We start from the raw sequence: 27,772 nt of genomic DNA on the forward strand, positions 1-27,772 counted from the left end.
TCCTACACAGTGAGGCAGGATTGTTCAGCCCTCATTGACTTCACTACCCTGGCCAGCTTGCTCTGGAGACCCCCTGTGTCTGACTCTTGTGCTGGGCTTACTGGTGGCGTGGCACTCTTAGGAGGTGTGGCCTTGTTGGAGGAAGTGTGTTTCTGGGGGTGGACTTTTGAGATCTCCTATGCTCCAGTGCTGCCCAGTATGGAACACAGTCCCCCCCTCTGCTGCCTGTAGATCAAGATGTAGAACTCTCAGTTCCTTCCCTAGCACCACGTCTGTGTGGACACGCCCATGCTTCCTGCCATGATGCTAATAGACTAACCCTCTGCAACTCTAAGCCAGCCCTAACTCAGTGTTTTCTTTCCTAAGAGTTGCCTTGGTCACGGTGTCTCTTCACAGCAATGATGCACAAGCTAGGGGCTGGAGAGATGGCTGTCAGATTTTGTCCCTTAGTTTAGAGAAGTCCCCAACCCCCCAGGCTCTGACTTCTGTCCCTCACCGGAACTTTGGGGGTATGTCAGTAGTGAATCAGAGGGGAATTTTGGTTTTGTTTTTGCTGTTTCATATCTGATTTCTCTCTCTCTTAAAAGAGAGTCCCAGTTTGTTGTCCAGGTTAGTCTCGGACTACAAAGTCAGGCTGGCCCGGAACTCTTGATCTCTGTATCTTAGGTGTTGGATTACAGGCTTGCCTCACCATGCCTGGCTCATTTCTCTCCTCTAAGGGTATTCCAAACGTTTTCTGTGTGGCAGGTCGCCACCAAAGTGCCTATTTTGGTCTGGAGGGCTCTCTCTGGACACCCTTTCAAGGGTCAACCAAGGACTTGCGGGAGTTCATATGAAGATTTCTAGGCTTGTGTTCTGTGGCCGTCTTCCTTGTAGGACTTCACCTGTCTGCCTTCATCTTTCGTGGTGACCTTAAACACTGACACCTTAAGCCACCTCAGCTTTCCTCTGGAATTCCGCACTGCCGGGTGCAGCATCCCCAGGGCAGGGAAGCCTCGGACCAGGTCCAGCGCAGTGTGGCTTTCTTTGCAGGGCCAAGTCCCTTCCAGTTGTTGCCTGTTTTGATTATTCCACTACAGTGCTTTTTGTTGATGTGCTACAATCGGCTGCCTAGACTTCATTTTGTTAGGCAGATGATGGTAGTTCAACGCACAACACTGTACTGTTTCCTTAAGTGAAACTTATTATGACCAAGTATGATATACATCATACAAATGCAGGAATGTGTGACTCTGTTTTTATGGCCCATGCAGAAAGCATTTCTATGTGCTGAGTTACATCCCTTTTGTGCATAGTGGGTTTTTTTTTTTTTTTTAATTCTTTTTAAGATGAAGTCTCCTGTATCTCAGGAGAGACTCAGTTAATTTTGTAGCCAAGGCTAGTATTGAACTCCTTTTCTTCCCGTCTCTACCTCTGGATTCCAGGCATGCTCCACTACGCCCCAGCTTGGCTAAGATATAGTTAAAGGCAGGTTCACTATGTAGCTCTGGGCTGGCCTCGAACTCCCAGATCTGCCCACCTCTGGCTCTCAAGTGCTAAGGTTAAAGGCTTGTATCTCCACATTCAATAGGTCAGTTAACTTTTATGAGCCACTCCCAACTCTTTCTTGGCTGATTGTTGAAGCCTGTGTCGCTTCAAGTGTTCCTTGTGGCTGCTGGAGTCAATTTTTTGTCAACTCTAGACAAAGAGAGTAACCCCTTATCCCTGCTGAACTGAGTGTCTGCCAGGGAAGGAAACCCCTGCTGGAGGCTCGGATCTGCAAAGGACTATGGGATATACCCGTTACTCTCCAGAGTTCCAGTTTCATTCCCATCCATACTGAACCACAAAGCTGTGTCCCCAGAATGATGGCTTTGGCCCTTTTTAGATTTGCCTTTGCTGAGTTGAGCTGTGGCATTGTGCTGTCATCTTGTGGTGAGAAGACACCACAGCTGGACCCCTCTAATTGGTTGGTTTGTTCTGTTGTAAGAATGTCCTCAGACTGGCCACAGCTTTACACACCTGTCATCTTGGCACCTGAGAGACTGAGGGCGGAGATCAAGAGCTTGAGACCAGCCTAGGATCTATAGCAAAAACCCTACCCTGCCTGCTTACAACCAAATGAGGGCATACACCCATGAGATATGGGTTCCCTGTTGGAAGGGCCACTGGAAAGATTTCTCAGATATCTGTTCAAGGAAAGAACTCTCCTTCTCCCAAGCAATTGATGTTTCCATCTTACTAATAATGTTTTACCACCAAGATGCCCAGAGACAAGCTGCTTCTCAATTATATAGATTTCTGTTAGACACTCTAGCTACTTTTTGCATAGAAAAAGGAAGGGGAAAGTCATTGGAATTATTAATATACAGTGCCGGGTGCTGGAGAGATGCTTATCCCTTAAGAGTACTTGTTGTTCTTCCAGAGGACCCAGGTTGGGTTCCCAGCACCCGAAAGGTGACTCACAATTATCTGTAACTCCAGTTCTAGAGAATTAGATGCCCTCTGCTGGCCTCTGTGAGCACTGCATGCACAAGGCATTTGCACTCGAGCAAAAACATCCATACACATACAAGTATATAAATATTGTCTTTAAAAGTGAGAAATGCTCCAGGTGCACTTGGCTGTCCTCTTTCGGATTGCCACAACAGCCAGATTCCTAATCTCTATGACAGCATCATCTTCGGGGAAATTAACCTTCTTGACATCCACCAAGTTCAACAGTTGCCATTGGAAAAATCAGTATTCAAAAATATTGGACTTGGGGGCCAACAAATGGCTTAGTGGGTAAGAAGCTCCTGCCACGCAAACCAGACAACTTGAGATTGATGACTTGAACTCTCAGTGGTAGTATACTGACTCTACAAAACAACCACCAAACAACAACAACAACAACAACAACAACAACAACAAAACAACCCAAAACAACAGCAACAACCACAAGATTTACTCTCGAAGACCAGAGACAAATAAATGGTATTTGAACAGATGTCCACTGGTTCTAAAGGCAAGTTCAAGGGGCCAGATCTAATCCCCCTGGACAGACAATCATCACTGGAAAGACAGACTATAATCTCAAGGGCATTTATTTGACAGGGAGAACAGCCACATGGATTCCAAGGCTTGGTTCCGTTACTGTGTAAACCACAGATGTCTGCAGCAACCACCTCTGCAGCTCAGAGTGAAGGTTGGGTTTCACATTTTGGTTATTCTTCCCGTAGGTGGAGCCAAAGCTTGTGACGGGGGTGTGGGTCCTGAGCAGCACCACGTCTCCCCTCTCATTTTCAACCTAGAAGATGATGCTGCAGAGAGTGTGCCGCTACAGAAGGGAAGCCGAGAGTACCAGGAGGTGCTGCCGGAGGTCACCAGGGTTCTTGCAGATGTCCTCCGAGACATTGCTGATGACAACAGCTCCCGAGCAGACTATACGCAGGATCCTTCAGTGACTCCTTGCTGTAACCCTTATCAAATTACCTGCCGTTGCCAACCGGTCTGACAGGTCATTTCCTCCCCTCCCCCCCCCCCACCCCCTCACCCCGTGAGAAACAGTATCTGGAAATTTTAGACAGGTGGGTTTGGGTTTTCATGGATGTCTGCTTTGGAGAGGAAGGCGCAGAATGTGGTTAGGGAGCTACAGCGTTACCTCTCTGTGTGTGGCCTGGTCTCCTCTGTGCGCAGGCTTGAGAAGCACCGGGCACTGGCACAGTGGACACGGGCACAGTTAAGCACTCGGGCCCTATGGAGTCACAGCCAGGCCCAAGCCCTAGATTTTAAGCTTGGGCAATGACTTAAATCTCCATTGCAAGTTGATTTGGAAGGTTAAAGTAACACACGAAGCTGCCTGCGTATTCCTGACACCTGGCAGACCCTCAGTATTTTAGGTTTCGGCAGCCATTTCAGCCCAAACTCATCTGGCTTGTTGGTCTGTAGAGCCTGGTCCTCTTCAGTGTGCATACAAATCTCTGGGGATCTTGCAAAATGCAGATTCTTGAAGGGGGTGTCTGGGAGCCTACACTCCTTTGGCATGCCTTGTTCCAGCACAGAGCTAAACTAAGTGAGGTCTTCCCAGGCCTTGGAGCAGAGCTCATGGTCTTTTCCTCCTGTTAATGTTAAACAGGTGTAAGATTTAAGAGTTTGAGGCAGATGTGTTGGCCCCGTTGGTTAAGAACTTGACCCCTTCGGTTCCCAGCACCTACCCGGTAGCTTAAACTGTCTGTAAGGCCAGTCCTAGGGGACCTTATACTCTGACCTCTGAGAATGCTAGGAACTCATGTGGTGTACATACATGTAGGTAAAACACTCATATATTAAAACATAATCTTTAAAAAGATTTAGGATTTCTTCCCAGCCCCTGAAACTTCTAAGAAATAAAATTAAAACGTCAACAACTCACAAATGCATTGCCATGATTTTATTTAATTAGTGTCCTGGATTGGACTCAAAGGTAATAAATGATTTATTCCAATCACTGCAAAAAATACTTTGCCTGGCTAAAATAGTCTCTCTCTATATATGTCTGCAATATATACGAAACACAATTCTAAGAGGTTTCCCACTAAGTACATTTTTTTTTTACACAGCATACATGTGACAAAGATGTCCTTTTTAATATAAAATTCCGGTTATATACCAATATGGTTAGTTAGCATTTACACTGTGGTTTGAAGGTCTTTTAAGTAGCATGGTGTGACTCCGGCATTCTCCTTGCCCGCTGCAAGGCTGAGGGGCTTGGGTCGGGGGCTAACCATGGTCTATGACTCAGGCAATGGCTCAGGCAATGAGGCGCCCAGGATTCCTGCCTCCCTCCCTCTCTGCCCCAGCATTGATTGCACTCCGTTTCTTCCTCTCTCCTTGTTCTCTCCAAAACCACCTGACAGGGGTTGTCCTGACTTCTGAGGTAGGCTTCTTGTCAGGACTGCTTCATTTTGCCCTTCTGACTTCCACGGCACAAGTTTATCTACCAAAATCAAAACAGAATATGGCCTTACTCTTCTTGGGAGAGGCTTCAGGGAGGCAGGCTGGTTTACCCATGGGTCAGCAGGGGAGGCTGGACCTTTGGGACTTACTTGTATGACCACAGACTGACCCTTACTCAAGGCCATGGGGAAATCCACCCATTTCATGAAGGTGTGTATAACTATAGTGCAGATCCTAACAATACTGTTTACAAGCTGGGTGTGTGCACATGTGTGCTTGTATGCATATGTGCATTTAAAAAAAAAAAGGCTCATCTTATTTGTAAACACTGACTGCTAAATGACTCTGAAGAGAACACAAAAAGCCAGTTTGTGTTCTTGGTCCGAGGCGGCTGTTCTCTTGCTCACAATGCTAATATTAGTGTCACGGAATACATGGAGGTTTGCTATGGAAGCAGAAGCTGCTGGCCCTCCTCGAACCCTCTTCCTGGGGGACCAGAGATGACTAGCTTGCTTTGCTCTTGCTGGTCTTGAGGCAAAGTCAATCCCAGAGAGGAGAGTAGTGTTAGGAGGGCAATGGCAGTCTATTTTACAATGAAAACTAGTGATGATTCCCAGGCTTAAGGCAGAGCCCAGAGGCCCAGAGGCCGACTCCACCGGTGAGCCTGATACTCCTATCTGAAAGGGAAGTGATTTCAGCTAAGCTGAAACCCTCAAGCTCTGTTTGTAGTCTTCCAGGCTTTTGAGAGAATTGTGGAGATGTGGTTTCTGGGGAAATATGTGCAAGAGGCATACACTCAGAATAAAGGCAGAAAGGGCCTTTCCTAGCAAGCCCAGCCCAACAGTTGAACTACAGAGACAAGGCTGAAAGGGCTGCACTGAACAGCAGCCCAGCATCTGGTCCTTGTGCCTGGAGACAGAGAAGCCTGCCTGCTGCTGACCCAGGACCTCGGTCTGAACATTGGCTCCTCCTCTCCATCCACCTGCAGGCTGAGGGACAGGCTGGGCCTGGCAGCCACCATAACACCTAGCGGCTGTGGCATCCAGAGGCTACTTCACCCTAGCTGGACTCTAAGACTCTAGGAACGTGTCTAGTGATAAACACTTAACTGGCAGGGAGAATTTCTTGGAGCCCAGTACCCATCACCTCCTGAGTTAGCCACATCCCTAGCCCACACAAGAATTTGATAAGCAGCTTAAGTCACCTTTTCCAAACTTGCTCCTAAACAGAGAGACAGGCAGCTAGTTTGTACCTGACTTTCTGGTAGTGTCTAGGTGAGCATGCCTCAAGGCACATTTGAACATTCGTATTTTTGGATGTGGGGGGGGGCAGGTACTGAGCATGGAACTCAGAGCCTCTTACATGCTAAGCAAATACACTGTCATTAATTCATACCTGTCAACACTGGCTCTTAAATTAAGCCCGAGTTTCCTCCCCTTTAGGAAAATGGCTTATTCAGGGTTATTATTTTATGAGTTTTCTCTTAGCAATAGGCTACCTCCTACCTGCTGATGTTTAAGTTATTCCGATGCTGTAAGCAAGGAGGCTGCACACTCTGTTCTGACTACACTGAAGTTTGTGGTGTATCAATCTTCAGCGGCAGCCTCAGGTTCTTACCAAAATTGTTAAAACAGAACTGAGTGACCATCTGACCGTCCCAGAATAGGACACTCTGATCATGTTTGTCCCCACAGTCTGATCAAGAGTGCGCTAGCTCCCGGAAGATGTAATGCCAGTTAAATAGTTAAATAACCAACTCTCAGAAGACAAACTCCCTATACTTCTAGTAAGCATGGTGGGAGTCCAAAGGCACTGCTGGCTTAGGCAGCAACTTAGGCAGTGGGCCAACATCTGTCTTAAAATGTATATGTATAATTAGTTTTTTCTTTGTTAAGGAACTACTCCTTTCTACCATTAATACTTAACTGTCAATTGCTTGCAATGTATTTGGCAACCTGCCTATGAAAACCCAAAAATGCTCACTTTAAACTGTAATCTACAAAGCCAGTACGGAAATGCCTCCTGGGAATTTTATATATATATATATATATATATATATATATATATATATATATATATATATATTGAGACAAGGCCTCATATAACTCAGACTGGCTTTGAACTCATTATGCACCTAAGATGACCCTGAACACTTTGATGCTCTTGCTCCCAGTACTGGAATTACAGGTGTGTAGCACCACGCTCAGCTGTAAGTGCAGCTGGGAACTGAACTTATGTTCAGTTATGGGCTTATGTTAAGGGCTTATGTGCCTAGGCAAGCATCCTACCATCTGAGCCACATCCCTGTCGCTGGGATGTTTCCTAACTGAAATGCACAGAGCACACACACTGCCATGCTGTAAATGTGGATGGGAGCTAAGGTCCCCAGTGCTGGGGGAGAGAAGTCAAGCCCCGTGCTCAGCACCCCAGCATCCCTCACTGCTGAAGTAGGAGGCCTTGCTGAAGGTCTCTGGGTGAGCTCGTGCCACCCACCCTGGCTTTATACGTGCGGTTTTCTGGTGGGCGCCTGCAGCTGCTGCGGAGGCCCAAGAGTACATACAGCACCAGAGCTTCAGGCAGGGTGTGTGTCCGATCCCGCAGCCAGCTCAGAGTCCCAAACAAGACCTAGTAGCCCAAATGAACTCATCTTAACAAGTAACAGGCAGCATTCTACAAAAGCATTCTTAGGCGCTTTGGAAAACCAGACACAGGCAGAAACTCCGACCTCACAAGGAGCTCTGACAGTGTAATGTATAGAGGCAAAGGCAAGGAGTGGAGGTCTCTGAGCCATCTACACTCCCCAGGTTAGTATTTGGTTATGGTAATGCTGTCAGGCCCCAAGCACCACACCGATAGGCGAGCCTGCAGGATCTGAAACTGCAAAGTGGGTGCCCCAGGGCTCTGGCTATAAAGAGGATTAGCTGTTAGGAGTTAGAGCACAGGGCAGTGGCTTGGCCTCTTTCGGGAGGCCAAGCTTCCTTCCCGGCAGGCAGATGGAGAAACTCTGCTAAGGGTTCCGAATGCTCACAGGGGGAAACTCATTCTCATCGTCAAGACACACTGGTCCCGTTGCAAACTCATGTTCTGGGATGACTTCTCCTCGGAGCGCCCCGCCGTCCTCTGAGTAGCCTGGAGGGGGGAGTGAGAAAAGAATCAGGAGGCACCCCATAGTAGGTGCAGAGGGACTGGACCTGAGAATGTGGGAAAATGGCTGCATCTTTGACTCCCTAATAGAAGGGAGTCTAAACCCTCACAATCCAGTCCCTGAGCCCCCGAGAGTCAGACGGGGCTCAGCCACCTCCTGGCTCTTTGGAATGCTTCAAGAAGTAAAGGGCCTTTGGCTGCTTGTTTATTTTGTGCCTTTAGTCCCAGCACTGGGAAGGCGGAAGCAGGTGGATCTTTGTGAGTTTGGAGCCAGCCCAGTCTACATAGTGAGACCCTGTCAAAAGGAAGGAAGAAGGAAGGAAGAAAGGAAGGAAGGACAGAGGGAGGAAGGGAGGGAGGGAGGGAGGGAGGGAAGGAGAGAGGGAAAAAGAGAGAGGGAGGGAGGGAGGAAAGAAGGAAGGAGAGAGGGAAGAAGGAAGAGAGGGAGGGAGGAAAGAAGGAACCAAACCTTTCCTATATCATCCAGTATTAGGGACCTGAGGGTTGAGGGCCATTACCAGGTCTCACCTGGCACCGTAGAGGCTGTGGACGTGCTGGGTCTGGCCACAGTTGCAGCATAAGATGGAGGTATGGACGGTCTGAGGTCATTTTCTTTGTTCTCTTCTGTTGTTCCTGAGCTAAGCAAGCTACTTGCAGCAGTCGGGGAGGGGAGAGGAAGAACAGAAGAGGTCAGGACATCCCCAGGACACCTTCAGGGAGAGCGAGGGGGCTCGTGCTATGCTGTTTGAGAGTAAACGTCAGACTTGCCAGTACACTGTATGATCAGTGTGTACCCAAGTAGGTCAGCCATGCACCTTCGACATGATCCACTGCATGCAGCCCTCTGCTCCTCTGCTGTATTTGGGCAAGGACACTAAGACATGCTAATGACGTCATGGGTAAGGTGCCATGGCAGCTCTTGGTATATCCAGTCCGCCACAGGATGGGAGGTCAGCCTGCATATGTCACAGAATTTCACAAGCTTTTAAATCTGACTCTGTGAACACTCTGACTACCTGCTGTGTTCAGGGCTGTGCTAGGGCCCAGGCTGAGCAGGGGGGGTCGTCCCATTGGGAGTATCATGTCATCTGCCTGGCCGATATCCCAAAGGAGACATCGAACTAAGGGCACCTGACGGTGAGCCTGACCTGAAGCAAAAAACATGCTAGGGACATGGCACAGAGATGTCGGGGAGGCAGGGACACCTGCGGGCACACCGGGGCAGGTCGCCGTCCCTCAGAGAGACAGCTCTGAACACCTGCTCCTGAACAGCTCTTAGACAGTTAGAATCTTCACCTGTGGGTTTTGATTAAGATGCATTCTCCTCCATCCTGAGGGTCCAGATTGTAGATGTAAAGGTGTCCATCGGAGGAGGCCACTAGCAGCCGAGGCAGTTTCTGGATCCTGAGCGAGAAGACGGGTTGCTACAGATCCGGAGTCAGCGGGCAAAGCTCCATCCCCGCCCCCCCCCCCCCAGCTCTCTTCAGGGCTTCCGCCTTTGATAAAGCAGAGTTAATCACTCTGCCCAGAGATCCAGAGTTGGGACTTCCGGCCATGCCTTTCCGTTCTGACCGGATCATTTGCTTTCAGAGTTATTTTGGGGGTTTGTATGGGATGGGACAAGAGTAATGTAAGGCGACACCAGCACCTGTGACACGCTCACTGGTGTCCCTAGATGGGGGTGTGGGCTCTATATTACATGTGTCTCTGCCGTCAATGGTGGCCGGAAGAGGAAGAGAAATGTAGCCAGCTCAACATCTTTGCTGGCTAAGCTTAAAAGCATGTGGGTTCACATGTATGTAGGTGGGTCTGCATGCAGAAGCCAGAGGCCAACTTCACATGTCTGCCCGAATTTCCTCTGAGCCCCAGACTCTTTTTGCTTCTGTGGCAAGCATTTTACTGTCTGATTCATCTTCCTGGTCCCCAAAATTATTCTTTTTATGGTCTTTTGAGACAGAGTCTTGATGCATATTCTTGCTTGGCATTGCACTTTCAAATCTCTGGCTAGGTCTTCTGAGTGCTGGGATTACAGGTGAGCACCCCCATGCCCAGCTTGTGTGTGTGTGTGTGTGTGTGTGTACCATGTGCATGCAGAGGCCAGAAGAGGTCACCAGACACCCCTAACCCCTCGACAATGAATTATAGGCATTAATAAGCCACTAGATGTGTGTGCTAACTGACCCCTGATTCTCCGTATAAGCAGGAAGGGTTCATACATTTAGGGACCCTGTGTCCTGAGAACGTACACCTGTGCGTTTGGTGGTACTGTACATACGTGGACAGGGTGCAAATGTTCCTCTGCCCAGAGAAGTTCAGGCGTCCTGTGGCGAAAGCCCTGTCCTGGTTCATCATGTCCGACACCTGGGCGGGGAGGTAGTTGGTAGCTGCCATGAACATCTTTCCCACGTAGCCGCTCCAGGTGGAAGGCTCTTCTGGGCGACTGGGGGAGGAAATGCAGAGGCAAGGGTGGGCCTGGGCTGTGGGCACGGGCACCTCACCAGTGACTGCCACAGTCCAGCACTGATCTCGCCAGGCAGAGGCTGTGCCTGAGCACAATGTTCTGGCCACAGAGACATGTTATCCCAGCAAGAACTAAAGAGCATCAGGACCTGCGTGTCCTTCAGAAGAGCCGCTGGTACTCCGTTAAGAGGTTCCCTGGCCTGCTGCTCTCTTACATTAAAAGAGGGCTGCTGAAGATCGCTAGACTTCCAAAAGCAGGCAAGGGGAGAGATTCAGATGGAATAGATATCTGGACCCTGTAAAATCACCTCAGAAGCCCGGAGCAGGTTCAGGGAAGAACAGACAGATCCGGGCTCCCTGAGCCAGACTCAGTAGGAAGCAGGCCTGCAGGCAGGACACTTGGTTCCAGAGCCATCTGCTACCCAGCACTGAAAACACTCAGGTGCTCCATGCGAGTCTGGGAGGTTCCCTGCCCACACTGAGCTCCATCACAGGCCTTTGTCAGACAAAGGGGTCCATGAGCAGCGAGTGACACGGATGTCTTAGCGTGCCATGACATGTCCAGCACAGTGGGGACTGGTGCCACCAGGTGTTTTGGGAGCATCATGAGGTCACTGGTCTGTGAGACCTGATCCTAGCAGAATATACAGCTATGTGGCCTTCAGACTCACCTGACAGGAACCTGATGCTTTTCACTGAAAAGGACACTTCTAGACACACCTGTACTGATGGTCCTAGAGCTTTGTGCTCCAGAGTCGGGATCATCATAAGGAGTAGCATAAGGACTTTGTATTTAAGGATGGGACACTGCACACATGTAGAAAAAGCCAAGCAATCCAAGAGGCTATGAATGTTCCAGATAGAACCACGGCGGATAGGGGGACGAGGGTCCTTAACGTCCCGTTTTCTGTTTCATCACTTGGAATGTGGAAACAATCGATAAACCCTCTGGCAGGTTTCCTCAGGGGAACTAAAGCAGGCAGCCCAGAAAATGACTTATGACGTGTGTGTGTGTGTGTGTGTGTGTGTGTGTGTGTGTTTAAATAATAAATGGTGTCTCTGTGGTAGAGGGTATGGGGGCTGGGTATCACTGAGGTGGAGGAATATGGGGGTTGGGGGTGGCTCCTGGATCCTGCAGGTAAGGGAGAAGCTTAGACTTTATTATCAAGGGAAAAGAAGATGCATATGGGCTAGTACTATGTGGAGGTTCCTCAGCATTGAAAAATTCTCTCCTGGGGGGCAGGACTAAGATAAAGATCGAAGCCACGTTGGCCAAGACACAGTGATGCTTCTCAGAAGCGCTGAGAACTCAAAGTTCTGCCCATGGCCATGTTGGCCACTCACACACAGCAGGACCGGGAGAGGGTGGCGAGTCTCTTGTGGGGGCTGGGGAGATGAGGTGGGGGCGGGAGTGGGGGCAGGACTTAGGAGTACTGATGATGGGGGGGGTGCACTGCTCAGCCTTGGCACCCTGATAATGAAAGGTTCCTGATAGATGGCTGCCCTCTAGGGCCCGGGCTGCCGGCACAGATGCCGAAGTTGGAAGACTGTTAAAGCAAAGCCCAGAAAGCAGATAAAATTTGAGGAAAGTGTGCAGAATAGAAATCTTAGGTTTAACTTAAAGGAAAAACGTCCTCTTCAGCTCATGTTTTTAAGTTGGTGGCACTGTTTGGATGGTGGCAAAGTCTCTGGGAGTGAGGAGGGGAGGGCTGGGCTCTGGGAAGAAGGTCATGAGGGAATGGATTCTCGAGGTCCTATGAGTTCCTGTTCCTACTCCCTGGTCTGCAAAGATGGGAAGAGCCACACAGCCATTGGCTCCTGCCCTCCTAAACCCTGCCGGACCATCTCCACCATGCTGGGTTGGAAGTACCCTGAAACGGTGAGCTAAAGCCAGCCTTTCCTCTCCTACATTCTCACGGGAAGGCGCCATGGTCACAGGAAAGAGGAAGTCACCGGTACAAAGGACGTTAGGATTCCGACAGAGGGGACACGTTTGCCGAGCGCTCACTGTTGGCGACAATGCGGATGCTAAAGCTGCCATCATCCCTCTCATTCCGCGAACTAGCACAGCCGCCCCAGCTGAAGCACGCTGGTCCCAGGCACGATGCAAAATATGTCATGTCAACAACAAACTTCCTGGGTCCTCACATGAAGCTTAAGGCGCGCTTACTTAACAGGCAGGGATGCTGAGAGACTGGCCACGCTCCCGGCATCTCCCAGCTCCGAAGGGGCTGAGTTGAGATGCCAAGGCCAGGACCACAGACCTAGATTTTGTGCAGGACACCCCAAAACATTCTGCTAGCACGTACTCTACTACACAGGCGGCGACACGGCAGGCGGGCCGAGTTTAAAAGCGGAGGTCCAACGCATGCAGAATAAGCAGGGCCCGCTCCTTCAGTCTGGGGGAATTCTGCCTGGCCCCCGCACTTGCCTGTCGGTCAGGTGCCCCAGCTTGAAGATGTGCACGGTCTCCGTGTTGCTAGAGGCACACAGGAACTGCGAGTCCATACTGAAAACCAGGGAGCTGATCGTCACATACCTAGAGACAGCAACACACAGGCCGATAAGCCGCAACAGTGAGGGGGCATCACCTCAGTTTTGAGAGGAAAACATGTCTCGAAGGGCCAAGCTATTCTAACTTTCCCACCCCTCAACAGTATGCAGCTCATGTTTTAAAAGCCACATGGGAGAGATTCAGGGAGAGCCACCGTCTTAGGTATGAGCCCACAGGGCCTGGCGCTTCCTCCCAGCCAGTGGATGGGAGTCCTGCTTCCTTAGCATGTGGACATCTCCAAGCTGCTCTGAACAGATCCAGCGGCAAGCCTCAACAACAACAACAACAACAACAACAACAACAACAACAACAACAACAACAAAAGGCTCTCAACAGCTGGGATTTGATGTTGTCCTCTATTTTCCTTTGTGGAGCAATTGGAGATTGTTTCCGGAGTGTGATTCACGGGCTCTCCAGTTTGTCCGGTGCTGGCCTCCCATGGCCATATCAAAAGACCCTGACTTCCGGTCTCAAGTCTCAGCATTAAGCCCTCTTCTTTGCCTTCTGTTTTTACAAAGCCCCCAGGCGGGGCCCCTGGGTCAATTACTTGGAAAGCACTTAACCTCCAGGAGGAGGCAGTAGGGCCTGCCCTTCCTGGCCAGCTGCCAGGGAGGAGGTTTTACGATGGGACGGACTCTGAGCACAGACCTTTTCATTCCTCGACGAAACTCGTAGAGTTTTTGCCCATCGGGTACAGAGAACACTCGGATGACAGTGCCCTGGAAGAGAAACAGTGCTTAACCACAGATGGTTCACACGGAGATGATCTCCCTTTCCAGGGCAGTTTGCTCTACTGGCTTTGAACATCTGTCTCTGAGGAGGAAACACAAAGCATTGGGTGCTGGGGTGTTTTTATTTAAGCATGTGCCAAATATGAATTCTTGGAATTCTGTGTTAAATACTGTCTTTCCCTCCTCATCCTTGTTCAAGTGTGTGTGTGTGTGTGTGTGTGTGTGTGAGAGAGAGAGAAAGAGAGAGAGAGAGAGAGACTGTTCTGTTTTTTATAGACTATTCTGTCTCTGCTTATTAAAATATATCTGGTTTACATAGCATTTGAAATGTAACGTGATCACCCTTTTTGTTTATTCTGCTCAACAGAATCCAATCTCTCTCTGTATCTGTGGACAATGGGGAACGTGCATCCTTATCTGGGGACAGCAGGCACATGGGTCTCTCAATAAAACCAGGAGTTTTTATGCCTAGTGTCTTCCATCTGCATTACTGTGAGCCTTTGACAGGGACAAACCCCCTGAGGGACAGGCAAGGGTCCAGACAGCCTCACCCCGAAGTCAGTTCTGAGCAGTCTAGAGACCCGTCACTGGTCTGGGCGGTCTGGACGGCAGTCTGGGTACTCAGTGAGGGTCCCGCAAGCCCCACGCAGGAGAAGAAGCCAGAGGACACTTACCTTTTCAGACGCGCTTGCCAGTTTGGAGCCCGAGGAGTTGAAGGTTATGGCGGCCAGTGTTCCCTCGTGGGCAGCAATGGTGCACACCGTTTTCTGTTGGTGGGGAGAAGTGGAGATCAATACGGGGTATTGAGGGGGGAAGATGAGTTTCCTTCTCTCCTCTCCCTGCTCACCCACCGGCCACTTTCAGATAAGCTGAGAGTCCTTTCCTAGGGACCCCTTTTCCTGCCCCCCACCTCTCTCTTGGTTTTGGTGAACCAATGAGTTTATTTAGGGCCCCTTAAAGGGCTGTGGCCAACTTATCATTGATACTGAACAAAATGTCTCCCCTAGCCCCATCACAGCAGACTAATAGCCTATATGGAGCTGGGTCTCATAAGCCCCTCACACGCCCCTTCCGTGACAGCCCAATGTAATGCGGGTTATCAGTCAGGGTTAATGACAATCCATGTCATACCCAGAAGGGAGCATTCTCTAGCAATTCACCTTTTCTCCTGGGTCTTCTGTCCTTCCTGTGCCTCCTCCTGGGACATTCTCAGAGCTGTGTGTGTGTGCGCACATGCGCATGTAATACTATATCTATTCCTTGCCCTGCCTTTGGGAAGGTGGATGACCAGCCGTGTCCCTGATTCAAAGGCAGGCTTTTAGGGGATCTTTCTGCTTCCCTCTTTAGGGGATTCCCAGAGTGATTCTGCCTTGCTCTGTGAAGCCCCGGGAGCAGAGGACAGCATATATGGAGACACCGTGTGCTGTCTCGCCGATTCCACCGTGGGCAGGTGTTCTGCTCCGTCCTGGCACCCACCTCACATCGATGTTGACTAATGTGGACTGTGAGCTTCACCACAAATGCCCTTTGTTTTCCTTTGCCCAACTGCTGTGGCCAGAGAGCTCCTCCCATACACCTCACCCCACCCCGTCAGGGCCTCTTTATCCAGTCTATTCACCAGCTGGCCAGGGCACGCAGGCTGGTGCCCCAGGGGCCACTGTGAACTTACCAGGGAGTTCCCATCATAGAGCACAATCTCGCCTGCACTCTGGCTTCCAGGATAGGCCAGGTAGGAGTTGGAATGGTTGATAGAGAGGGCACAGAGACCTGGCACAGAACACACAGCATGAGGCCAAAGGAGCGCGGCTGGAAAGGGCACCCGAAAACTACGTGTCTCGAGTGCCACCTGCTGGCGAGGGGAGGAACATGACTGAGCATTTCTGTAGCCTGTTCTAATCCTTGTTACCCACACCGAATAGGGACAGTCACAAGACGTTGGCAACAGCGTAAAGTTTCGGAATGCGCAACAGGCAAAGATTAATTCGAAGTCAGGTACACATGGATCTGGGGTGTTTCCGCCGCTCCGGTCAGGTTTGCATCTCCTCACTGCACCCTTGGTTCGGAACACACATGCCCACACTACACTGTGTGTGCTACCACACCGCCCATACACACAACCTTCTGAGCACCTTGGCTCAGATTCGTGGCTACCATAAGCTGAGAACTGCGAGGTTTGACCTTACACAAACTTCGTTGCTCTTATAGAAAAAGCAACAGTTAGTAGGAAACAGAGACGTTCAATGTTTCCCCGGGAACTCCATTGCTGGGAATGTTGCTGTCAGATTGGTACATGGCTTGAGATTGTCTTACGATGGAACTGTTGGCTTTAGAAAGTGTTCTCTGAGTTGGTGATTTGAATTTCATTTTAAAATGGTTAAATGAACCTAGGTGGTGGTGTTGCACGAACACCTTTAGTCCCAGCACTTGGGAGGCAAACACAGGTGGATCTCTAAACTTGAGGCCAGCCTGGTCTACACAGTGAGTTCCAGGATAGCCAGGGCCACACAGGGAAACCCTATCTTGAAAAACAAAAACAAAACAAAACAGAAAGTTAAATGAACCCTGGTTTGGGATTTGAACACAACTCACAAAATGCTCCTAAGCTTACTTCTGTTTATTTGAAGTTTTTTCCTTTTTCTCTTTTTTTGAAGTAATGCTTTTGGCACCACCAACTATAAAGTAAAAATATTGATCTGTGCCCCGCAGTATCATATACTCAGCTGAGATTTAATTACTCATGTGAAGAGAAACAAGCCCTTCTATGTCATTAGTGTAGACATTTTGCTGTCTTCAATAAGTGGTGAGATTACACCCAACAATTATTTTAAAACAAATTTATGGTCTTTTTTTTTTTTTTGATATGTATACCTATTTTATCTATATATAAGCTCGGGGCCATGTAAGAATTTCTTGCAATGAGAAGGGGATGTTAGTGGGAAAGGCTTAAGAAACCCCATTCTGAAAAAAGGATTTGAACCAGGAAAATGTGCAGGAGACCTCCTGACTTAACACTGGCAGTGATGAAGTCTCCGCTGCTAATCAATCAAACCTTAAAATACACAGAATATTCTCTTTCACATTTTTTCAGCCCAAGGCACTGAAACAGAGGCTACCTCTCCTCCAGGCCCATGACCCTCTAGAACCCTGTGAGTTTACTCATAACTGAAACAGGACTTCCTAGTGGGAAAGGTCAGTATGCATTAGCCTTTTCTGAGCTCCATTAAATACAGCTCACCAGGAACTTCACAAAGAACTTCCGGAAAGGCAAATGACCTTGCTCCTATCACATCAACCACTCCGAGATAAGGGAGGGCGGAGCCTCCTCAGAGGCAAAGTGGCTTGAGGCAGCAAGCCTGGCCTTTGAGAGAAACTTTGCAACAGGATGCTTCAACGCCTTTTGGACATATAGGAAGCCAAGCAAACTCTGGAAGTGACAGGATCCATTTTTTATTACAATGGAGGGGGGAACTTTGTCCCTACAGTACTGAGGGAAGCGGCTCACACCAATGACTGAGATTAGGAGTTATACACTGTAGGATCTCCGGAGCCAAAACACAAGTGGAAAACGATCTTCAAGAAGACTGTATGGAAGAAATCTTTTTAAATAAATAATAATGCTGTCCAGCTTTCTTGTAGACTGGTGTGTTCAGTGGGTTCTTATAAAAAACATTTGTAATATTTTAGACCCAGGCCTTACTTATCCTGTAGGGGAGGAGACCAGAGAGGGGGTGAAAAACAGTCAGAACTTGAAAGTAGGTCCTGCTTCCTGCTCTGGCCTCCCGGAGTATACAGCCCAGCGTCTGCACTTATTTCTGGCTGCACAGAACTCCACAGGGAGGCTGGCTGGGTGCCCTTAACTACAGGTGCCAGCACAGCTGCGAGCCCCTACCTGGTCAAAGTCACTCGGGGCCTTTGGCACCATGAGGCCACCTGCTTGCTCTGTGAACCTCGGCTCCCCACTCTGTGAGTGCTTCAGTGTAATTTCAAGGGCAGCTTGGGGGGGGGGGGCAGAGGGAATGAGACACGGGTTTGGTGGGTGCTGGTAGGGACAGTGGTGAGGGAGAGATTGGGAAGAGTACAGAGGAACCTGGTAACAGAACACTTGTTATCTTAAGGGAACAGATAACCCGAAGGGTTTCTGAAGGAAAAAAACAAAACAAAACACAGCCTTAAAAGCACAACAAAGGAGACTGGAATGCTTCCTTTAAAAGGAAGAGGGCCTGGGTTCAGAGTCTAGGATCCGTGTCAAATAAACAAACTCCTAGCTTTACACACACACACACACACACACACACACACACACACACACGCCCTGAGGTGAGTAGTTACTTCATAATTACTAGGATAACTACAATTTAAAAGGGCAGCTAAGGACCAGAGAGATGGCTCAGAGGTCAAGAGCACTGGCTGCTCTTCTCGAGGACCCAGGTTTGATTCCCAGCAACCACATGGCAGCTCACGGCTGTCTCTAACTTCAGTTCCGGGGGAATCTGGTGCCTTCTTCTGGCTCTGGTTGGCAGCAGGCATACACAAATTTTTTTTTTCAAGGGAGCTAATAAATGCTGGCGAGGGGTGGAAAAATTGGAATACTGTGTCCAGGGTATGAACTGGGGCAGTGTGTTAGAGAGCAACGTGGGGGTTCTCAGAGTTAATCACGGTAACCTCATGACCTGGAAATTCTACTCTCATGTATACGCCGGAAAGAAGTCAAAGCAACGTCCACACAAAAACTTACATACGAACGGTTACCCTTAACAATATACAATACCATCAAGAGCCAGAAATACAGAGGATGGGAGAGGAAGGGGGAGTTTAACTAAAACTAGGGATGTATGGAAACCCACAACTCTACAAACTAGTTTGCAACATTTCCTTTTCTAAAAGGGGGAGTTTGAATAGAGCTACCCTCTGGGTGGATGGTGCTTCCTCAAGAAGACATGGGCTATTAAATGAAAATCTTAATGTCAGGCATGGGACACCTCTCTATAAGTAATTGATCGGTGAGATCCCTGGAGTGCCTCCTGCCCCCAAAACGCAGGCTTTTGGTGGCTCACTATGACCAGAGGGTAAGATACAGTTACTGATGCTCAACACATGTTGGTTACAGGATACAAGGAAGACAGGCTTGAACTGGCCTGGAAATGTCCTGTGTAGGCCACCAGAGGACAAAGGTCATGAGTTGTATTACCCAGTGGGAAACCGTGCATGTCACAATACCAACCTGACAGACAAGATTTGCCCACCGTTACAGTGGTTGTCCAAATGTCGTGGGGGTAGTCGACAGTGTTTGGACTGAATCCGAGACCTACTCTACAAGAGAGAATTCATGTCTAGAACCGTAAAGCTGGCCAAAAATCCATAGCTCCGGAGGTCACAGGCTCTAGAAAGAAAGTTCTACTGTGGTCTTGCTGAATGGCTGCGTAGTCAAACTGCCTTTTAAATATTCATACACATAGATTAGTGCTGCCTTCAACCTCGGCCATAAAAGCATATCTCCGCCCGGATCATCTGACAAGGCGGCCCGTAGTGAGCAAATTACCAAGACTGAGTGACCACTGAGTACTCAGCCCAAACTGAGGCATCTGTGAGAACCTTCTCCTACCCCAAGGCTCAGAGAACATCACAGAAGAAGGGGCAGAAAGAGCGTCGGAACAGAGAGTAGCGCTATACAATGCTGTCTGCTGGACATGACATGACTATTGTACCACAGACTCATCACAGCTGTGGTGACCTGCCCATGACTCATGCAAGATCAAGTCAACAGCATTAGTCAACGTTCCCACAGGGCAGGGCTACTGTACTCAGTAGGTCACCAACCCCCCCAAGGAAAAAAAAAAAAAAACAACAAAAAAAGACTTGAAGCAAGGACTTGGGGGGGAATGAAATTGCCAACGAGTGAAAACAATATTTTATTCTTTAAAGGATGCAAACAGCCTATGTAAACCAACTAACGGGGATATACCGTGTCTTCCCAACAGGATATTCTTTGCCAATAAGAAGGTCTGAAGCCTCTGAAGTGACAGAGATGAGCCTTGGAAACAGCAAGGAGTAGAAGGCAGCCATGAGAGACCTCGCGCAGTAGTCAGCACAGGTAAATGTTCAGTGGCAGCAAGAACACCAGGCCTTACCCAGAGCGAGGGGAATATGAGGCGGCGGCTGAGAGGCGAAGGTTGTTGTGGGGGAAGGGCGATGAAAATGTTCTAAAATTAAATGTGGGTCTGGTGCGACTGCTCTGTGGGTAAAGGAGCTTGCTGCCAAGCCTGACAACCTGAGTTAGATCCTGGGAGCCACGTGGTGGAAGGAGAGGAGTGACTCATGAAAGTCACCCTCTGGCCACCACATGTGTGTGCAAGTAAGTGTGATAAAATATTACCAAATTCAAAATATTCAGTAATAAAATCTTGTTGATGGCTGTACCTTCCTGTAAATACAGCAAAGCCTGCTATGTACTTCGTTTATTTTTTATTTTTATATATGAGTAGTGTGTGTGTGTGTGTGTGTGTGTCTACCACATGTGCACAGGTGCCCCAGGGAGCCAACAGAGGGGTGGGATTCCCTGGAGCTGGAGCTATGGGCAGTGGTTAAGACACTGGAGGTGGGGGTTGGGAACCACACACTCGGGCTCCTTTGGAAGAACAGCAAGAGTTCTTAACTCCTGAGCCATCTCTCCAGCCACAAACTATTCACTTTGAGTGGATTCTATGATATCTGCATTATATGTCAGCACAGCCTTGGGGTGGGTAAAAATAATTTTGATTAGCGTGTGTTAATTATACAGTGATATGGCCAGCTCCTGTAAACATAAACATTTGACACCCACCTCCCTGTTGCCTTTATTACACGCCCCCCCCCTTTCTCTTTGGTTTTTTAAAGACAGGGTTTCTCTGTGTAGCCCTGGCTGCCCTGGAACTCTGTAGATCAGGCTGGTCTCACACTTAGAGATCCACCTGCCTCTGCCTCCTGAGTACTGGGCTGGGATTAAAGGTGTGCACCACCGCCCAGACATTTTCCATTACCCTTCTTGCCCTCTTTTGTCTCTTTCTGTCTCTCTCTCTTTCTCTCTCCCTCTCAGGGGAGTACGGACATTCAGGCAGTTTTCAGTGTCAGGATCCAGTTCTCCAACCGGCACCTGCCCCATACCATTTGGCTCTTTCAGGCCGGTTTCCCATCTGAAGTGAAGGGGCTTCCACGATAGAGTTCTCTAAGGGAACTTACCTTACCTACCTCCCCACTTTTTGAAACAACGGGGAGCATCCTTATGGCGGAGGGAGCCGGCAGCCTTTAGAAATTTTAGGTCGAAATCAAAATATCCCAGGAAGGAAGAAAAGCTTGAACGAGTTAAGCTAACCTTGAATTTTCTGTCACACCCAGTGTAGCATCAGATGTAAAATTTCTCTAACAAGGAACAGAGGATAACGGTGCAGACAGGTGTCCTGTGACATCTAACCCCTTACTAGATAGCTGTGCTTCTGGGCTTGCACTCTGACGCTCTACGTGACTCCAGAGAGTGATCCTGAACAGACCTGTGCAGACTTAATGAAGTGACCCAGCCATGCCTAACTGAAGTCCCTCCCTCCAGTGCCCGTCCCATCCCTGAGTACCCTCCCCCCACTACCACCCAAGTCTCAGACCAGTTCCAGCCAGCTGCAAGGATCTCTTTTCTAACTGGTGAAGGACCCTGAGAATCAGGAAGTCCTGCTCCAGGTGTAGCCAGGACCTGCCCACAGCTTTCTCTTTCTGTCACTGGTGCCGCACAAAGTCATTTTAAAAACCAGAGTGGGCTCTTTCTTTGATATTATTGCCTTGTATAAAACTGCTGGCGGCAAAGCCCAGAAAACACAGAGAAGGGGTAAAGTAAAAAAAAAAAATTAAAGAGGCAGCCAGATTTGAAACTAAGGTTTTCTCTCCTTCCAGCATTTGCACATGTTGTCTTTAAGTCATTTTTCTATGTAGGTATGAGGTTTAAACGCTTTTTATGTTTATTTATTGGGGGTACAGGGGAGATATGCATGTGCCATGATATGCACACGGAGGTCAGAAGACACGTGGGGACCAGGCCTCTCCTTTGTGGACTCCCACAGATCCAGCTCATAGCCTCAGGCTTAGGGCCAAGTGGCTTCACCTGCTGCTAAGCCATCTCGCTGGCCCAGCCACGGGGTTTTAATGTGACTTCCGGCCCTGTTTTAGACTTGATGAGTATTTTTGTAAATAGCTGTTATTTTGCTGAGATTGTTTGCCTATAATTCTCCCACATCTGAAAAAGAAGGGCCCATCATTAACTCAAGCATCACATGACCAGAATTGTAAAAAAGCCCCTCCATCCCTATCACATGCCTAACTTTGGGCAGCTCGGCAGGAGCTGCTTTATAAAGCACAGTTGAAATGCCTCAGAGGACACATTCCAGGGCTGGAGGATGCAGCTAAGTGATACAGTGTACAAGGCCCTGGGCTCCAGCCCCACCACCACTTACTCAAAATACTTTCCAATTCCCAGAGATAGAAAGTCAAGAAATCCATTGAGTGTGGTGTGGTGGTGCGCGCCTGTCAGTCCAGCACTCGGAAGGCTGAGGCAGGAGGATTGCAAGTTTAAAGTCAGCCTGGGAGAACAAGACCTTATCTCAGAAGAAAAGAAAAGAAACAAAAAGGAAAGAAAAGACAAGAGAAAGGGAGAGAATTATCCTAGGCACTGTAAGTACTTTTTGCTGCCCTGGTTTGGAGATTGTTTACGTTCCCACATTTTCCATCTGTAGAAAGTCGATGTGCTGGACAGTGATCTTGGGCTCTCTTCTGTGAGCACAGGGATGTGTGATCCTGAACATTCCCTTTGTCTGTCTGAGGTAGTTAGTCTGTCTGTCTGAGGTGGTCAGTCTGCCTGTCTGAGGTGGTCTGTCTGTCTGAGGTGGTCAGTCTGTCTGTCTGAGGTGGTCAGTCTGCCTGTCTGAGGTGGTCAGTCTGTCTGTCTGAGGTGGTCAGTCTGTCTGTCTGAGGTGGTCAGTCTGTCTGTCTGAGGTGGTCAGTCTGCCTGTCTGAGGTGGTCAGTCTGTCTGTCTGAGGTGGTCAGTCTGTTTGAGGTGGTCAGTCAGTCTGTCTGAGGTGGTCAGTCTGGGGCCATCCAACCCATCCAGCTATTCTACCACTGGCAGGGTTCTCATGGAGATTTCCACTCTTTACTGCTCAGAGCACAGACTGCTGGCTGGCAGGAAATTAACTCTCAGCGGTCTGGCCAAACTCTTTAAAGGAAAGAGTCTGTAATCTTTCAAACAAGGGGAACATGCCTGACACACACAGAGAGAGAAGGAAGGAAATTTACAGTCACCTTAGACTCCGAGCACCAAACAAGCAGGGAATTCCTCGTATTCCTAATGACTCCCAGCCCCTAGACGGAAACATTCAGAGCTTGTGTGGTAAAGCCAGTGTTTCCATAGGAAACAAGACAAAGCATGCATACAGGAAGACACTGGGCATCCATGGGGGGCATGCTCTTTCCAGTACAGGGTCCTCTGACGATTGCCGAGGAAACTGATATGTTGTCCTGAGAGAGGCTGCTGTCTGGGATGAAGGCGACTAGAGAGTGTGGCTGGCTGATCAGACATAAACAGAAAGGACCTTGGCTTCTTTACACATGATGTCAGTTCTCCCATGTCAGAAGCTAACCTTAGTTCACTGCTATGTAAAGCTTCCGTTCAGAGGAAGCAATGGTAGCAGCTGTGCGGTTTGTATCTGAAACCGTTTTGGGCTATTGGTCTGGTAGGACATTAGACATCTAAATGGATGTCCTGTTGGTTAACTTGCCCCCGTCTTTTAGATGAATTAACCAACACATCCATGAATCCTACTGTAATGTTTATCTGAGACCCAGAAAATATTTTTCATGTTTTTCTGCAGCGGGGCAGAAAGGAGGGTCTCAACTATGTAGCTCTACCTATCCTGGAACTCACTACACAGCCCAGACTGGCCTCTAACTCATAGGTAATCCTCCTGCTTCAGCCTCCTGAGAACTGGAATTATTGGTGTATCTTTTCTTGAGATAAAAGTGATTCAGTTTTAGCAGGGTTGGACTGTACACTGTAACCCCAGCATTCAGGAGGCAGAGGCAGGAGGATGGAGAGTTTGAGGCTAGTCTGGGCTATACAGGAAGACCCTGTCTCAACAAAAGAGCACAAATAACCTCGTGCTTTTAATTTATTTTCTCCTCCTTTTTACCTCACTGCAAAAAAATTAGGCGACCAATGGGTTTTCTGGGCTGCAGAGAAGCAACCACAGTCATACGCTGCAAACCAACATGCCAGCCGAGGACAGTGTCCACCAGGCAGCCTGAGTTTTTTCTAGGCTACGTCATCTAGGTTTGCACAAGGAGACTGTGAGGCTCGCACGGTCACAAAGCCAACACATGTCACACTTCTTGGAACTCATTCTGTTATCATGGGGGCACACGTGTGTATCCTGGATAAAAATTAAGAGTAAGAGTTGTTTCCTTTTCCTACGGTGGGCTGCACCCCCTGTGCTGAAGCTGCTCTGACAAGCAGCCCGAAAGGCCAAGAGTGTGAGGCAGGAGATGGGGTGGGGTGCACACCAGGCATGTTCTTTTTAGAGAATTGAGAGCCAAGGTGGAGCGTAGCTTTCTGTGTGCCCGTCAGCCCACCATCCTTTTCAAACGCAGCAGTGTGCGGCTCAGGCCCTCTCCTCTGGCCTCTGCTCATATCCACCATGAATACACAGCATCTTCTGCCTTGTTACAGCGAGGGCACTTCCCCCCTTCAGGCCCTGTGACTAGGGCCTCTGCTTTCCACTGGCCCACATCAGCTGGGCTTGGGTTCTTGGTAAGCAGAGGGTCTGTCTGCCCTTGGGGCCTGCTGGTGCTGCACATCTAGAACCTTAATAACTGCTCTTTTGACCGGCTCAACCTTTCATGTCTGAAATGGTAAACTTTCCACATTGAGTCCCTTCCTGGTGAAATAGTCTTCAAAGCCATGAGCTCCTGGACTTTATGCTTTGCTTTTTCAGTGCTAGGGATGGAACACATGGGTTTGGGTAGCCAGCCAAACACTTAAAACCACCAACATTCCCGGCCTCTCTCAGGACTCCATGATAGCCTTAACAACCTTTTCACAATTTATTTTTACTTATTTATTTTTATGTGTATGAGACTTTTGCCTGCATGGACGTGTACTGCAAGTGTGCCCAGTGCCCTTGGAGGTCAGAAGGCACTGGATACTCTGGAACTAGAGTTATGGATGTTTTTGTGCCATCACACAGGTGCTGGGAACTAAACACGGGTCCCCTGGAAGGAAAGTACGTTCTAACCACTGAGGCATCTCTCCAGCCCCAGCCTCAGCTGCTTAGAGGGACAGGAGGATCCGGGTGCTGGAGAATGTATCAGCAAAGCACGCGTGAGATGCTGGGTTAGATCCCCAGAACAACACAAGCACACGCAGCCCTGATTATCAACAGCAAAGAGCAATGCCTGTCATCAAGAATGGAGGGGAAGGAGACCTGGGGAGGATTCAGTGCAAGCCCTGTGTCCGTCTCCACTGATCTTACCTGGTTTAATTCTCAGCGTAGGCTGTGAGATGGCTGTTATCTCATGCTTTTTACCAACGGGGAAACCAAGGTTTACAGACCCACTCGGGTGAGGCCACACAGACTGTGGCATCTCATTGAAAGTCACGGAATTGGGAAACTCACAGTAAAATAAAGAAGTCATTTAGTGGCACTGAGTTAGAACCCAGCCTTTATATTAGACATTAATTCCTTTCACTAGGATACTTTTTAGATTTTAAAATCTTATGTGTGTGAACGTTTTTCCTGCATGTGTGTATGTGATTCATGTATGTATGTATGCATGTGCACCTACATATTTAGATATACCTGGTACTTGTAGATCTTAGAGGAGGGTGTCTGGTCCCCTGGAACTGGAGTTACAGATAGTTGTGGTCCACCATGTGGTACAGGACAATACATGCCCTAAGTGCTGAGCCATTACCTGGCCCCTTGACTTATAAATATTGACCTGGGTTGTTGGATGGATACACAGACTGTTCTGGGGGGCGAGGGGTGTGAGCCTTCTTACCACAATGGAGAGAATCACTCTCACTCACTTTCAGCTCAACGAGTTTGTACGATGTCAATCACCTGCGACTTCATCCTACCACATCCAAGCTCTTCCAATCTTAAACGCCAGAAACTTAACATACAACGTTAAGTCCTGAGACTTTAACCAAACTCAATATTCCAGTATATCACCCAGATTGAGAAATGTACTTTAAAAAAAAAACATGTAATAAAATACCTTCTTTGTAGTTTGGCTAATTTAGCGTGCAGACATACCAAGTCCAAACCTGCTTTTAATTATCACACCTACTCGTATGAACAATCAGGAAAAGGCATTAGGAGTAAACACCTTTCAACATCGGATACGTGAATCTCCCACGCGTCTATCTGGCATGCCCTGGCCCATTAGCTTACATGGGTCTCCCACAAAGGATGCTTCTCATGGGTTCCCAGGAAGGCTGCATGTCCTTCCTTCAGGGACTGTAGAATCTCATAATTCAAATCTGTCGCCATTCAAATGCATCTTCAATGGGCTCGGGGTTTTCAGGCCAGGTGCGAATGCAGGTTAGGGGTGAAGCATCTTTACCTGGGAAAGGGAGGGGCTCACCTGTTGGGTTTGAGGGGATATCCAGGAGGGTCTTCAATAGCTTCATGTCCTTAATGTTGTGAATATAAATGGATTCTTCCAGGCAGACCAGGAGCCTCTGTAATCAGACAGAGTCATCAGCCTCCCTAGTGGAGTCCATGAAAAGGGACCTGCTGGTCCTTGCTCACATTCCTCTAAGCCCTCCCTTGAGTCCATGCCTAAAGGAGGAAGAACGTTAACCAAGTCCTTTGAAGGTCATGCTTATGAATGTGAACAGACACAGCCCACTTAGTTGGACACATGCTTAAAATATGAGATACCAAGTTTTACTTATTGATTTCTCCCTCTGTTCCTCCCTCTCCCCCCTTCTTGCTCCCTCTTTCCTTTCTCTACTCCTTTCTCCTCCCCCCTCCTTAGAATAAGATGGTTCAGGGAACCTCTTTGGTTTCATCCCCACATTTAATGCTGGTGACCGAGTTCTCCCTCTTACACAGGCTTCTTTCTACTCTTGGCATTGCTGAGGCTCACATTTTACATCACTAATTCAAAAATTCCAAAATGCCCCAGCGAAGTTTGAACAATGGTGATCGAAGTCTTGTTTTTTGTTGTTGTTTTTCTTTTTTCTTTCTTTCTTTTTTTTTTTTTTTTTTTTGTTCTCAAATCTGGTAAAGTCTGTAAATATTTCAAAATATGAAAAGCTGAGATCTGGTCCAAAGCACTTGGTACTCTTATATGAGATGACCCACCCAGGACCTTCCCCTTCCACTCTTCTCTAGAGTCACTCCTGACAGTCCCCATGAGGATATCCCTCCCAGACCCTCCTTTCCCACCCCTAAGGTCTGGGCACAGCTCCCTTCACAGGGCTCTCCTCCCACTCTGGCACAACATTCTCCTCCTCTTCAGCTGAATGCGTGCTGGGCTCAGAGCCTCTTCCCAAGGTGGTACCCTATATTTAAAACATCGTAATGAGCATGGAGCACCGTGTAAGTGGAGGGGCGGGCACTCTGTGGAGTTGCTGGAGGGCACTTGCTTCAATAGCTCTTGCTATATTCCAGGTAGCTGCGACTGCACAGCCTGACTCAGTTTCCCCAAGGTCGGTGTTGCTCAGCATGGAAGAGCATCATTTCCCCGAGGACCAGTCCTTAGACTCTCTTCCTGGAAACTGATTTGGGGCATCTCTGAATCGCCTTAACATAAATCTCCAAACCCCAAGCGGTAACTGTGCACAGTCAAGTTTGTGAGGCTTTGCTTTGGGGACAGACACTTGGAATCCAAGGTCCATCAGTGGGAAGGGAAGAGCAATAAACATAAAACCACTGCGGCCCTCCTCCAGGAAAGCCATGTTTTCTC

General features: G+C 48.6%; 2 protein-coding genes across 2 annotated transcripts in view; one reads left to right on the top strand and one right to left on the bottom strand.

Annotated features, from left to right (window-relative positions):
* The window catches only part of ARSG (arylsulfatase G), a 116,858-nt gene extending 112,626 nt beyond the window's left edge, over window positions 1-4,232 (top strand). Inside the window, exon 13 of the mRNA XM_080924198.1 lies at window positions 3,201-4,232. Within this exon, the coding sequence (XP_080780324.1) occupies window positions 3,201-3,475 (275 nt within the window). The 3' untranslated portion in view covers window positions 3,476-4,232. The remainder of the gene's footprint in view (window positions 1-3,200) is intronic.
* A 150-nt stretch (window positions 4,233-4,382) lies between these two features.
* The window catches only part of WIPI1 (WD repeat domain, phosphoinositide interacting 1), a 36,610-nt gene continuing 13,220 nt past the window's right edge, over window positions 4,383-27,772 (bottom strand). Inside the window, exons 4-13 of the mRNA XM_080923381.1 lie at window positions 26,444-26,540; window positions 15,455-15,552; window positions 14,460-14,552; window positions 13,703-13,773; window positions 12,932-13,039; window positions 10,316-10,480; window positions 9,337-9,444; window positions 8,569-8,687; window positions 7,925-8,025; window positions 4,383-4,936 (exon numbers count right to left, since the gene is read on the bottom strand). Coding sequence (XP_080779507.1) covers window positions 4,889-4,936; window positions 7,925-8,025; window positions 8,569-8,687; window positions 9,337-9,444; window positions 10,316-10,480; window positions 12,932-13,039; window positions 13,703-13,773; window positions 14,460-14,552; window positions 15,455-15,552; window positions 26,444-26,540 — 1,008 coding nt within the window. The 3' untranslated portion in view covers window positions 4,383-4,888. The remainder of the gene's footprint in view (window positions 4,937-7,924; window positions 8,026-8,568; window positions 8,688-9,336; window positions 9,445-10,315; window positions 10,481-12,931; window positions 13,040-13,702; window positions 13,774-14,459; window positions 14,553-15,454; window positions 15,553-26,443; window positions 26,541-27,772) is intronic.

Source organism: Micromys minutus, assembly GCF_963924665.1.
Source record: "Micromys minutus genome assembly, chromosome: 10".
NCBI lineage: Eukaryota > Metazoa > Chordata > Mammalia > Rodentia > Muridae > Micromys > Micromys minutus.